The sequence below is a fragment of the Aspergillus heteromorphus genome (assembly GCF_003184545.1).
Source record: "Aspergillus heteromorphus CBS 117.55 chromosome Unknown BO70scaffold_8, whole genome shotgun sequence".
Lineage (NCBI taxonomy): Eukaryota > Fungi > Ascomycota > Eurotiomycetes > Eurotiales > Aspergillaceae > Aspergillus > Aspergillus heteromorphus.
Genome location: NW_020290413.1, coordinates 423,294 through 436,899, shown reverse-complemented (window position 1 = coordinate 436,899; position 13,606 = coordinate 423,294). Strand labels below are relative to the sequence as shown.

Sequence of the window (13,606 nt, the reverse complement as noted above, 5' to 3'; positions counted from 1 at the left end):
GATGAAGATGAACATGAGCTGAACAGTAGAAGATAAATATATCCCAGGCCATTATACCGAATCTCAACCCAAGAAAATATACAAGGAATATATATATCCCACCCAACCAACCAACCAACCAACCAACCACAACAAAAGGGGTATGTACCCAACCCAGTACTCCATAAATGCGATACACAAACAGATACAAAATCCACATCGGACTAACTACAAATATAATCCATCACTCAATCAACCACTCACTCACTCACTTCCTACTCAACAAGCGGACTCCCCACTCTCGGCTTATACGCCATACTCTTCCGTCTGGCGGCCTCGAGCTTGGCCCGGAGCTTCTGACTCGGCTCCTTCTCCCGAGCAGGGGTCGTCGAGAACAGGCCCTGTCGGATCTGCTTGGGCGGACAAGTCTGCTGGACGAGTTTGTTGCGCTGGGACAGATAGAACGGCGTGGCGGGGGACATGCCGATGGCGTCCATGTCGAAGGTGTAGCCGGGGTTTTGGGGGTGTGGCAGTATGTCTGGTCGGCTTCGGTGTGGCCGGCGGTGGAGTCGGGGGTGGTGGAGGAGGAGGATTCCTGGGGATGGTTGTGGTTGTGGTGGTGGAGGGTGGGGGTGGTGGTGGTGGAAGAAGAAGAAGAAGAAGCGGAGGAGTCCGTGGTGTCGCGGACGAAGGCTTCTTTGGCGGCGTCGATGCCGGAGCGGCGGCGGTGGGCGGCGGAGAGGGAGGCGTCGGTCTTGACGAGCGTGCCGTTGATGTTGCTGAGGGCGCGGGGCTCCATGCTCTTCCGCCGCTTGGCGCCGCCGCGCGGAATGATGGAGCTGTCGACTTGGTAGTGCGATTCGTCGAGCCATTTGTTTTCACGCTCGCAGCTGGAAATGGTTAGTATTTGTCTCATCTGAAAGTCGGCCATCGAGACGATGTGGTGGATGCGACTTACTCGAGAACCCAGCCAACACCGACACACTTGACGAGTCCGCGCGCCTGGCGGACCTTTTCCAACGTCCGGACGCCTCCATCCTTGAAGACGACATGAGTGATACCCACTCTGTTCTCCTCTGGGGACTGGCTTGCACGGGGGTTCCAGGACCATTTCATCACGCACCGCGCCCCCATCTGCTGCAGGAGCTCGATGAAGATGCCGCTGGCGTCTTCTCCCTCGGTGGTGTGGACATCCACGTACACCACAGCGCCCTGGAGAGGCAGTTTGGGTGCAGTGAGGCTCTTGCGAGGGGTTTTAGCCTTCTTGGTCGGGCTTGGGGTGTGAGCCCGTTTGGCCGATCCCGGTCTTTGCTCCATCATTGCCTGTGTTTCTGCTGGCTGACTGACAGACCGCCGTTCCGCGGCGCGTTGGATCCTCGGTGACTTGCGGGGCGAGAGAGACGGGGCGGGTCCCTGGGCGGGAGCGTAACTCGAGATGCGAGGTCTTGAAGACCGACCTGGCGAAGCACCGGAGAGCGAAAGGCCTCGCTTGCGGGAGACCTTCAACGGTGATACGAAACCTTCAGGCTTCAGCGGAACTTTGGACACTGTGTGGACGGTTTGCATTTGAAAGGGGTTGAGCTTCATCGGTGTGAAAGGAGTGAGGACTGGAATGTGCGTGTTCTCCTTGTTCTCCCCTTGCGTGTCATGTGCAGGACTGGAAACTAATTCCTCATTGAAATCAGTCTCCCGGTCATCGCTGACATCCACGGGCTGAGATTCATGCGTAGGGCTGTTGGCCACTGATGTCTGGTTGAGGTCATTCTCGACCTCAACCAGACTGGGTTCCGGGTGGGCCATTTCCGCCATCGGCTGCCTCGACTCCTCGGGCTCCAGTTCCAAGGTTGACTGCGACTCGGAGTCTTCGTAAATCTGAGGCTCCTCGGTTGGCTGAGTAGTTTCGTGGGGCACTTCGAACTGCGCTTCCTCGAGCACTTCGGATGCTTCATCATGTAGTCCAGACTCTGCTTCCTGAGGCACTTCGGGTGCTTCATCGGGTACCTCAGACTGGGCCTCAGGCACTCCAGACACAGGCACTTCCTCAGGCTCGTCAGCGACTTCCTCAGGCTCGTCAGCGACTTCCTCAGGCTCGTCAGCGACTTCCTCAGGCTCGTCAGCGACTTCCTCAGGCTCCTCAGCGACTTCCTCAGGCTCCTCAGCGACATCATCAGACACTTCAACCACATCCTCAGCCTGCACCTGCCCAGAAACATCCGGATACGCGACCTCCTCCAGCTCAGGAGTACTCTCAACCTCCGTAGACCTCCCCAACCCTCCACCCAAAGAGAAGACACCGCGCCTGGAACGCCTCGGCTGGAGCTTTTCAGGGCTACTCGCCTTCCACTGACTGAACTGCTGCGCCAGAGGAGTAAAACGCGGGGCATTATCGAATAGCGCTCTCCGAGTTGATAGCCGACGACGAGGAGTCGCCTGTTTAGGCTCAACAAACGGATCCTCGTTGATCTCCTCGTCTCCGATCTGATTGTCTGCAGTGACTGTCTCGTCAAGGTGCACACCAATAGGGCTCATATGACGGCGCTGCTCGGGGGATCCGTCGAGAACACGCACGGGAGACAGCACGCGTCTGAATCTGTAGTATACTTGGCGGGTAGGACTGAAGGTCGTGGAGTCCTCGGGTTCTTCGACCTCATAAGCCTGGATTGGCTGTTTGTTTGGCGAGAGCTGAATGGTGGTGTCGGCCGGCACGAGGGTGGGTTCGCCTTCGTCGAAAGATTGGTCGTCCATGTCCTGCTCATCGAACTGGTCGTCAAAGTCTGCCTCTTCGTGTTCGCCGGCTTCTTGCATTTCTAGGTCGTCCTCGGTTTCTGAACCGTCGCGGATCTCGTCGAATTCGGAAACAGGGGGTTCGACAAAGACGTCTTCCAGGCCTTCGACTAGGCTGTTCGTGAGTCCCGGGTTGGATGGGTTCTTAAGGCTCTCTCGGAATTCCCGTTCCACTTCCAATTCAAGGTGCTTGAGCTGTTCCTCTTGGTCGAGCTCTTCTTGGGTCTGAGCAGTTTGAGGTGCCGATTCCTCGGCATCTGCTTCTTGATGATCCTCAGTCAAGTCAACAGGGCTGTCATCCAGGTCGTCGGCGTCTTCCAGTGAGGGATCAGCTGTCTCCACACCGTTTTCGGTGTGCTCATCGGCCTCGTGCTCGCCATCCTCAGAGAGGTTCTCTTCAAAGCCAGATGAAACCAGCCCAGTAGGCTCCGCAGGCTCTTCCAGCTCTTCCTCTGGCTCGGAAACTGTTTCATCACCAGAGTCTTCAACGGGTGCTTGAGTCTGTTCTTCCAGCTCCGCGACATCATCCGCGACGAGCTCCTCGAGAGGCTGTTCAGGCAGATCCTCGATGTCCTCTTCCACTGGCTCGTCAGCAGCTTCATCGGTAAGCTCATCAACATCCTCGGGGGCTTCTTCGTCGGCATCCTCGGCGTGTTGGGCTTGTTGGTCAACACCCTTGGGCATATCATCCTCCTGGTCATACTCCAGTGTCTCCTCCGAATCATACTCGTTGACATCCCCATGTAGAGTATCATCTTCCTGCTCATCGGCAGCGGGCGGAGATTTCGCGTGAACTTCCCTCGTCACATCCTCCTCATCACCTTCCTCATCCAGCAACTGATCTTGTTCCTCTTCGCTCTCGACCTCCATATCTTCCGCAATATCCGCCGTCCTAAGCGGCGATTCATTGACACTCGGAGTGGCAGGTGTACCGAAGTCCTCAGTGGCATGCGTCTCAGGCTCTTCCCTCACAGAGCTCCTGCTGGCCAACAACGAGCTCTTGAACGGAGAGGCGATCTTCTTCGCGGGGCTATGGAGAAAAGAACGACTATGCCTCATATGGGTTGAGGTCGACTCAGCGTGAGCCTGATGAGAGGTGAAGGATGTCCCGAACAGGCCTTTTCGAGGCGAGGTCTTGAGGGGGGAGTTGTGGCCCGGGGTGAAATTCGGCTGGGACATCATCGGCTTGCCATTGTCCATGTAGACGCTACCGCGCTTGGGAGTCTCCAGGTGTGCCTTCCGGGGCGACAGCTTCAAGGGCGAATTGTGCGACGGGGAGAGATGCGGCTGAGAGAGCGACTTCGCGTCCTCTCGTAACGTAAACCCGCCCCGCTTCGGGGTTTCTCGCATGCTGAAATTGAAGGGTGACGGAGGTGGTCGGCGAGCGGGACTGGACATGAGAAGCGTGTCGTTGAAGTCGATCGATCGTCGAGGGCCCGGCAGCGGTTCGCCATTCTCATCGAGAGACTTGCGGAACTTCCCGGTCTTTCCAGTGATGTTGATCTTCTTGACCGGGGAACTAAAGCCGATGGTCGTGTTCTCTGATCCGTGTTTGTTGGGAGAGTCGACCAGAAACCTGATCTGGTCCTTGTCGCCGCTCAGCTCATCATCCTCGCCATCGGAACTGGTGTACGAAGACAACGCCTTAGCAACCTGCGTCGCCTTCTTCGGCGACAGCGGCTTCGGCTTGGTCGCATCCTTCTTGGCCGCCGCCGCCGCAGCAGCAGCAGCAGCAGGCTTGCGGCCCCTCCCCGAAGTCGCCGCAGGCTTCCGAACCGGCTTCGACGCAAGACCCGCCTGTCGTCCCGGCACGATCGTCCCCCGCCTGCGACCAGCGATCGGAGGCGACGGCTCACTCAGATCATCATCCGACTCGCCCGGATCCTTGAACGTGACGGTCTTCTTCTTCTTTGCCGGACCCCTCAGCAGATTCGACCGCGTCGTCGACGAGTTCGTCGCGATAAACACCTGCCGCGGCGCCTCCTGCGACGACGACGACGACGACGACACCGAGAAATCCATATCCGTGAACCCCTTCGCATTCAACCTCGTATTCTCCTTCACCGGATCGAGCTCTTTCGTGGTTGAACCCTTCCCCGAAGCTCCAGCCACAGACCCCTTCGGCCTCCCTCGCGTCTTCGCAGGTGTCGCAGCCGCCTTTGGTCTCCCTGCGCGCTTCCTCGGCGCGTCCGACTGAGCAAGTTCATCCTCATCCTCATCCCCATCCTCATTATCACGTCCCTCCCGCTCCACGGCTGCCGTAGCCGTAGCCGTAGTCGTAGCCTTCCTGCCGCGTCCCGTCCCCGTCGTCGTAGACTTTGCCGTCGTCTGTCTCCCCCTAGTCTTCGTCGTCGTCGTCGTCGCCTTCGCCTTCGCCTTCCCCTTGCCATTACTCTTGCTATCCACGATCCCGATCTCGTCGTCCGTCGACTCGTCGCTCTCCGCATCGACCGCGTATCTGCTGCTCGCTACCGAGATATTTCGCGCGCCGCGCTTCCTGGCCTCCGTGGCGGACGTCGGTGCCTTGGCCTTTGTGGTCTTGGGCGCGGCTTTGGAGGATGTGGATGTGGATGTTGTGCTCGTGGCTTTTGTTCGCGTACGCGTCGCCCGCTTGGGCGGGGACTGGGGGATGATTGCGGCGCGCGCCATTGTGTTTGTTGAATGTTGTTGTGGGGGAGGGAGGAAGGAGGGAGATATGTGTGGCGTGGCGTTGGGCGTGGATGTCGGATCTGTTGTGTTTGTTGTTGGCGATGCGGTGGGGAGGAGGGGATTACTAGTTAGTGGGTGATGCCGATGGCAGTGCTCATGGCGCGTTCACTGGCGATAAGTGAACGGTCTGTGGTGGTGGTCCCGAAGCTCATATGCAGGGGGGTTAGTTGGGTGCGGTGGTCGGATGGTTGGTTGGTTTGGGTGTGGATGTGGTGGAAATGCAGTCAGTCAGTTCACAGCCAGCCGATCGTGGAGTTCGAGCATAGTTAGCGTGTTGCCGTTCGCTTTGCTTGTTTGGGTAAGCGTGGTGGTGCGTTGGCCTGGCAACGCGCACGTGAGGGCCGGCCGTGTCAGTCAGTCAGTCAGTCAGTGGGACGGACACAACAAGTTCACAACACTCTGTGTACCGTACGGAGTACTCCGTAGATATTCATATTCCATTCCAATTCGTTTCTTCGTATATCCAATCAAACACACACTCACACACACATACATACATACATACATACTACCAGTACATTTATCCTCGTCTCAACTACTACAACACCATCCTACAAGAGGGCAAAAAGCGCGGTGCTGGCAGCAAGAGCAGACAGAACCACCGTCGGGGACGCCGCATAAGCCGCGCTCTCGAAGACCGTGATCGGCGCATACTTGGCCGGCGCAGTGCTGTTGGTCGTCCCGTTCCAGCAATATCTCTGGAAGCACTGGGTACAGAGCTCCGGGACGGAGGTATTGGTGCGTTCAAAGGAGCGACTGAGAACCGCGCACGCAACACAAGCCGACCAGTCCGCGTCGCGACTGCTATTCGCCATGGTCGCGACGTCATATCCGTTGAGGATGATACTATCCCGCTGAGACTGCTCATAGCTGGGATCGAACGTCGACACGTTCGAGTACGCCGTGTAGGGGAAGTTAGGGATATACACGACCAAGGGCGCCGGGCCGGTGAGGTTGGACGAGTCGCAGCCGAAAAACGTAGGTCGGGTGTTATATCCTTCGTTGACGAAGGTGTTCTGGTCCGGGATGGCCGGGAACGCGGTCCCGTTGCCGATGCCCGAGGAATTCAAGCTGCGCTCGTAGGTGGCTACTAATGAGGTGCCGTTGGGCCAGTTGTAGTCGGTATCGGCGGAGGAGTCCACGGCGAAGATGACATCCACGTGGCGCTCGGGCTGGATCAGAGGGTGAAGAGGGATATTCTGGCCGTCTTCGCCTCCGTCCACGACATCGAGCTCGGTCTGGTGGGCGGCTGGCGAGGACTCGTTGGCCCACAGGTAGAACGGGTTCGGCGCGTACACGGCGATGTCCTCGCTGTCTTGGCCGATTTCTTCGAGCACGTGGGTGAATGCGTTCTTGAGGAAGTCGGGGAGACTGGTGGAGTTGATCTGTAAGAGGAACTGGTTGAATAAGGTGGACGAGGTGCCCATCACGTATCCGGCGTTGTCGAAGCCCCGGACGCAGCTCTCGTTGCTGGGCAGAGTCCCGCCCACGAACCGCGAGCCCAGGTATTGGAGAGGAGCGAATCCGTATATGGTCGGGTCGAAGCTGCCGAATTCCCAGGGGGTGAATTCGTAGACCGTGGCGTTGCTGCTGACTAGCAGCTCGTCTGGGTATCGACCGTTTGCGACTACCACAGGCATGGGCATGTCCGCCTGCTTGAACGAGTCGGTCAGGGCGATAGACGACCAAGTGTAGTCGATGCCTCCGTTGGAGGCGTTAATCAGCTGGTACGAAAGAGCACGACCCCTGTCCGATCAGCATTGCCGGAGTAAATGCGTCAACGTCAACACAGACGTACCAATAATCAGTGATAGACGTCTGAAATCCAGCATCCGATTTCCCCGACACGGCATCATATATATCCTTGTAATACGTTGCCGAATCCACAATCTGAATGCCCCCGTCATCAGGACCCTCAAAGATCGAATTCTGAAACTGCCAGATCGCCCCCTCCTGGGTCGTCTGCAAGTTCGAAATAGTCGAGAAGTTATTGATGTAGATAGACCCAACAAGCCACCCCCCGCCACTCAGACCCGCCAGATACGTCGCGGACTGCAGCAGGCCACCGAGCTGACCATCACTGGTCGAATTAGCCGTCCGGCTATCGAACGCCTTGATCGCCCCCGCGCCGTTCATCAGGGCGCGATAGCCTCCCCCGGACACAGCAATGGCGATATTGGGCACGTTGGAGCTGTTGCTGGAGACGCGGTCGATGTAGCCCGCCGCATCGAAGTCCTTGATCGTGACATGGCTGAAGAAGTCCTTCATGGCGGGTATGGTCTTGTTTTGTCGCATCTTCAGCCATGATGTCTCGTTCGGCGAGAGTTTCGACGCGCTGCGCAGTGCAGGGCGACTCGAGGGACAGTTCACTTTGGATGGGGTGTATCCGTCTGGCGCGTTGGGTAAGGCGCGCTTCGTACCCCAGGTGTCTCCGTACATGCTGACGCCTATGGGGGATCGGGTTGTCAGATTTCAATCGGGATAGAAGAGGCTAGAGGGAGGGTGGCTGTCATTCACTCACCTGATAGTAGGCCCGCCAATGCCAGTATGATGATTACGGATTGCATGTTGAGGGTGCCGCACTGCTGCCGGTGACTATGATACTTAGAAGAGGTCAACGAGTAGCAGAGAGGGTGAGACACCCGAGAGCCATCAGAACCTACACGGCCGTGCCCTCATGATTTTAAACCTGGCAGGGGCTGCAGGCTGGCCAAGGTCCTTGGTCTTGGTTGTTCGTAAGGACCGAAACAGCCAAGTAGCAGCTCGAGGGCTGATCATGGGTGCCCTTGTCGCTGGCTGCCTGAAGAACCACCGTGGGTCGAGGGAGATGATTGGCCGAGTGGGGGATTCGATGCAGCGAGGCTGATTTGGGCTGGTCGTGTCGCAGGCTGAATGCATGCTGGTGGCTGATCAGCTTTTGGGGGGGAGGGAGGGAGGAGGGGGGGTTAAGGTTGGCAGTCCGGATGCTGTCCGTGGTTCCAGGTCGATGCTCATTGTCTGGAAATCCCCCCCTCCAGTCATTCGGTCAGACCTCCGCATCCGGTTTGTCGATTGAGAGATCCTGTCCGATCGGTCGGTGGGTCCGGGACGCAGCGGGGAGGTTCGATCGTGGTTGAAGGGCTAAAAGAAGACTACTGCAGCTACTCGGAACTATTGGCGTTGAACCAGCTTCGTATTCCAGACCGAATTCTGGTGGGCAACAAACGACAAACGGACCTACCGAGTATGACCTGTGTGACTCGCTGAAACAGATGACAGACCGAGTCTCGGAGGAATGGATGTGGATTGCCTTCCCTTCAGCCCTGCTGTGGATACCTCCCGAGTATGTAGTAGTTATGTCAAGCAAACAATCCCAATCAACATCACCATCACAATCACACCAACTCATACATCACATCCGTCCTCACCGTAAACTTCCTCCCCCTGAACACCGGATCCCCCCCATGCAACAAATCCCTCTGCTGAAAGACCAACACAGACCCCATCTTCGGAAACACCCTCAAAAGACGATCCTTCTCCTCATACCTGGGCAAAAACGACGTCGCACCACCCAACAGCTCCCCCTCCTTATCCAAATTCCCCGTCCATCCCCCTTCTGCATATCCTGCTCCCTCTCTCTCCTCTCTCTCTGCTCTCCTCCCCTCCCTCTCCAACTCCCTCAAATCCTGCTCCCCACTCCCATTCAAATACAAATGCACCGTATAAAACGACTTCTCCGTCCGATCCGGAGTGGAGTAGCACGCGTCCCAGTGCGGACGGAAGTACTCCCCGCCCTCGTAACGGAGGAAGCGGAGACGCTCGTTGAGGCGCGTGAGACGGTAAGATTTGTATCGGCCGGCGAGGCCCGTGACGAGGGGTTGGTCGTCGACGCGGTCGATGCCGAGATCGTGGAGGAAGGGCATGAGGCGGGCGAGGAGGCGCGAGGCGAGGAGCGGCGTGTCGAAGATGATGCGGCCGCAGTTGCGCGAGTCGGTGGCGATGATTTGGCGGCCGCCGCCGATGTTGATCATCGCGCGGTCCCAGACTGGGGGCTTGCCTGGGGGAGCGGTGCTGGATTCGGCGAGGCGGAGGAGTTCCTCGCATTCGGCGGGTGTGAGGGCATTGTCGATGATGGCTGCGCAGAGTTTCTTGTATTCGGGGATGGGGGGAGTGGTGTTTTCGAAGTCGATGCGGCGGCAGTGGGCGTCCGGGGGTGGCGGGCCCGTGAGGAAGTCTTCCGCGGGTTGGGGCTGGGGCTGGGGCTGGGCCATGCTTGGGCTGGATATGACAGGGTTGCAGCTGTGCTGGGGTGTGCAACTGAGTCGAGCAGCAGGTGGGATTTATACGAGGAATTGAGGCTCCTGCTCGAGGCATGAGTCACTTGCTGCGCCTCCCACCATGGAGGGCGAGGCTGAAGACGGTCGTCAGGCCACCTCGTATTGTCTCAACCTCGACAACAACCTGAATCTTGGTAGGGGCCAGGAGATTTTGTGAGAAACACGGGGAAAGTACATCTGCTGATTACTTTCTTAGCAACTGATGATACTCCGGATCTCCAACCCAGCCCTGAAAGCTGATTGTGTTCGTGATAATCACTGTCAACTGGCTAGAAGTCATGGCCGTGCAACCCCAAGATTCCTCGTGTTAGAGAACCAGTCCACCCCTCGTTGCATTCGACCTTCAACTCCGACGCAGATCATAGCAGACGTGCGACACAAAAAGCAGAAGAGAAACCAATGCCCCATGTGTCAAACCCAAGATCAACCCGCCATCTACCCACACTCTGTCCGCGTACCACTCGACGATCGGCCAGCCCGGTTGTGAACTTGTGTTGTATCGACCACATTCGACATCATCGCGGGGTAGGAGGGAATCTTGAACTCATCTTGCCTTCGCCCGGAGGCTACTAGCCAGAGAAAAAGGAGAAGAATGGCTCCGGGGCTGGCGATGGGAGATATAGCAGCGGAGGTTCATCGAACTGGTAAGTACCATGAATGCTAACCCAAGGCATCACGATCGGCAGGGAAGGAACCCAAGAGGAACCCGGTAATGTTTCCTCAAATTGAAAGTCGGCATACGCCGAGTCCATCCAATAGTAGTATCCAATGCCTAACAGCTCATAATCCCATTATCATCTGAAGGGCCAAATTCCACAAAAATAACGACAAGTCAAACTATCCTCATTCATGAACCACGCCCAAAAGTCATCCCAGCCGCCCATGCAGCGCTTGCGTCAAGACAGCATACTCCATTGAACCCAACCCCTATGCTTTCAAAGTGTGTCTACTCATGCCCGGCCCCCTATATTTTTCATACCATGACTGACTTATTGCAACCAGTGCCGGTCGTATGCTCCTGTTCCACAATTGGCGATCCATGGGCGAGACTCCCCCCAGATCCCGCACAACCTCGACGACCATACTTAATCTGCTTTCGCTGCAGGCAAGGATGCGGGCAGTCGTGTTGCATAGGCCGCAGTGCTCTCTTCGCTCGCGGTCAGAGCCGCATACGAATGCAACCATACAATTGTGTGGGCATAGAAGGGGTGGGTCTAACTTTTCCCACGACAACTGGCGCCAGTCAATTGCAAAAAGATGGATTGGCTTAAGATCTGCCACATGCACATGGTAGCGTGTCTGCACTTCCAGATGTTTACTTTCTCCGATGGTTGCCATTATCTCGAGGTCATAGGAGGCGTATATACCATCTGCCGTCGAGCACTTGTGTAGAAGATGTCGTCGTCCTTTGATGACCGTCAGCTGGAATGCCTGCCGGAGTCGGGGCGAGAGAGTATCGGTAGTCCCCGCGCGTAACCACCCTTCTATATGCATTCTGTCGAAGAAGGTCAATGAAAGGCAGGAACACAGGTCGATCACTCCCGCCTCATACATGCAGCATTTAGAAGTGCGATCTGGAAAGAATAGACCATGTGGGTGAAGCTTCAGACACCCTGAGCAGTATCGCCAGCGATCATCCTCGAGCTGGAGCAGAAGCTCGTCTCGCGGAGGTCTCGGTGCAACTAGTGGAGCCTTATAGTGTTTAGTATCCAGCGTTGGCCAGGCTAGATCTTCGTCCTCAAGTATGTAGCCGAAGAGTCCGTATAGCGGTTTGCAACTAAGTGCGAGACAGGCTTGCGACGGGAGCGGTAATAGATCAAATATCATCGAAACGATATCAACTGGAGCATCCATGAGGCTGGAACGACGATCCTGTGAGGTAGCATGGGGCTCCTTTGACTGTAAATGAGTAATTTCTGAGTCGGTGGCACTCTCGCGCCGGTCTGCCTCCACTGCCGGGGCGTGGATGGTTTGGGAGCTTCTTCGAGCTAGGTCGTTGCTCCCGGTTCCGTTCGCTGTCCTCTTGGGACGAAGGAATCGAACTGTAGACAGTGCCATGCGAAGCCAGGAAGGCATTGTCTTTTTAGCCATGCTGGACCAGAAAGGTATTCTGTTTTTGGAGTCGGAGTCGTAGACTATGATTGCGTGTTCGATGTAGGGAATTGAAATTTGGAAGAGATTGTGGGATTGCTTACCTTAATATAACATAGCAGTGACTGATTTGTTAATTACACCGTCATCGTAGACGGGCTATCGTCACTATTATAGAAGTGCCGGAAGTCGAAGCCTACTTCCCTGATCCCGGGTATCCACTGGCTCAAGGCATTTAATGATGTCACCTGAATTTGCATCCTGGAAGAGCTAGGATTTGATGAAAGGCAGACTGGGTGGCCATGGAAAGCTCTGTTGTAGTAAAAGCGCCTACCAGTCTTCGATAGCTGGGAGCGCTACCTGGCTGCGTATTTGTGGGATTAACATTTTTCGTTTCTGATTGAATGAGCGTCTCTTTCGAGTACGCGGCTGCGTGATAGCAGGCAGTGAAGTTGAGATTATGGATGCGGCACTGGCTGTACTAGCTCTGGCACAGGCGCGGACTCTAGCTGATTAAGATCATCAAATCAAGGTTATTGAACCTGTTTGATCCACCACGTTGTCGAGACTCTTCTCTCTGCCCAGTGTTCCACCCCTCATTCCTCTTTTTTTTAACCGTAGGTTAAAGTGATAACCACGAGGTGGGCCCCTTTCAAGAAATTCGTCCAGATCTTCGCAGCATTGGAGATCATTGACAAGCCGAGAAAGACTGCACGAGAGGAACTGTGGGAGTTGTTCGAATCCCTGCGTAGAGACAGAGATCGTTAGTCTATCACGCGCACTCTCAAGGACTTGAGTTAGTGAAATAGGGCTGAAAGTCATTCAGGACTTGGTATCCATAGTCTCACGCGTCAACACGCGTCAAATAAACGTCAAGTCATAAGTAGTTAATTTGATCAAAACACGGTCCTTGACACCAACGATATGATAGGAGGATGCAGCGCCAGACCAAACTCGAAGAGACTACGAAGAGTCTCTGAGAAAGGTGAATCTCAAGGGCGGAAGGCTCCGGGCCGTTGTTGATTTAGGTGAAGTTATCCAAGCTGCATTTCAAACTGGGAATCCAGCAGCCCCGTGACCGGGTCCAGGCACTTGTAGAGAGTGACTGCCTGACTGCCTGGCTTGGTAGCCTGTCTTCTTCCTAACTGCTCCCCACATCAAGCATCATCTTCTCCCTTCATAGGGAAAGAACCTTCTTCTCAATCTTCCACCATGAGGATCTACACGTCCATTTATCAGAAAGAAGACATGCGTACATACGACCATCAACATTCCCCCATTGTGGTGTCTGGACATCTTCTTAGTCGAGTGGTTTTGTTCGACAGCATTCCCACCTGCAAGATCGGTGCCTTCCACAAAGACGCCAATAGTGTCAACTCACGGCGGGCGGGGGAGGGGGTGTATGTCATTTAAGATAGTTTATTGTCCGTTTTTTTCACAGCGCGAATCGCAGGAAGATAAGGAACATCAACGAAGCCTAGTCGCACGACTCACCGAAAATCGCCAATCCTGGACAGCTCTACTGGCTTTGAGCTATACTCGCTCACCCTATCTGTCCTTAATGAACTGCGCATGAAATCACGATCCAATGGCCCTATTGATATTTTCCACTTTGCAAGGATATTGCCAGACATGATTTGTACCGATGACTCGGTACACCCGCAGATAGACATGCATCAATCCTCCGCGGGACGGGAGCTCCCGAAAAAGCGAAGCCGACAATGCAA

At 55.8% G+C, this 13,606-nt stretch overlaps 4 protein-coding genes across 4 annotated transcripts; all 4 read right to left on the bottom strand.

Annotated features, from left to right (window-relative positions):
• Positions 1-99: 99 nt before the first annotated feature.
• On the bottom strand, positions 100-3,785 carry BO70DRAFT_360861 (uncharacterized protein; the record flags this gene model as incomplete). The annotated part of the gene is made up of 2 exons (XM_025542896.1): positions 938-3,785; positions 100-869 (listed from the first exon to the last, which is right to left on the bottom strand). Coding segments are annotated over exons 1-2 (3,311 nt in total), but the record flags the coding sequence as incomplete, so codon positions are not given.
• Positions 3,786-5,887: 2,102 nt separating this feature from the next.
• Positions 5,888-8,111, bottom strand: BO70DRAFT_360860 (lysophospholipase family protein). Its single transcript, XM_025542895.1, has 3 exons — positions 7,994-8,111; positions 7,271-7,919; positions 5,888-7,218 (listed from the first exon to the last, which is right to left on the bottom strand). The coding sequence occupies exons 2-3, from the start codon at positions 7,909-7,911 to the stop codon at positions 6,024-6,026; spliced, it is 1,836 nt and encodes a 611-aa protein (XP_025400599.1). The 5' UTR covers positions 7,912-7,919; positions 7,994-8,111; the 3' UTR covers positions 5,888-6,023.
• A 372-nt stretch (positions 8,112-8,483) lies between these two features.
• On the bottom strand, positions 8,484-9,767 carry BO70DRAFT_360859 (uncharacterized protein). The gene has a single exon (XM_025542894.1). It carries the CDS (start codon positions 9,720-9,722, stop codon positions 8,847-8,849), a length of 876 nt encoding a protein of 291 aa, XP_025400598.1. The 5' UTR covers positions 9,723-9,767; the 3' UTR covers positions 8,484-8,846.
• An 860-nt stretch (positions 9,768-10,627) lies between these two features.
• Positions 10,628-12,170, bottom strand: BO70DRAFT_220121 (uncharacterized protein). The gene is made up of 2 exons (XM_025538715.1): positions 11,984-12,170; positions 10,628-11,923 (listed from the first exon to the last, which is right to left on the bottom strand). The coding sequence occupies exon 2, from the start codon at positions 11,877-11,879 to the stop codon at positions 10,716-10,718; it is 1,164 nt and encodes a 387-aa protein (XP_025400597.1). The 5' UTR covers positions 11,880-11,923; positions 11,984-12,170; the 3' UTR covers positions 10,628-10,715.
• Positions 12,171-13,606: the final 1,436 nt, after the last annotated feature.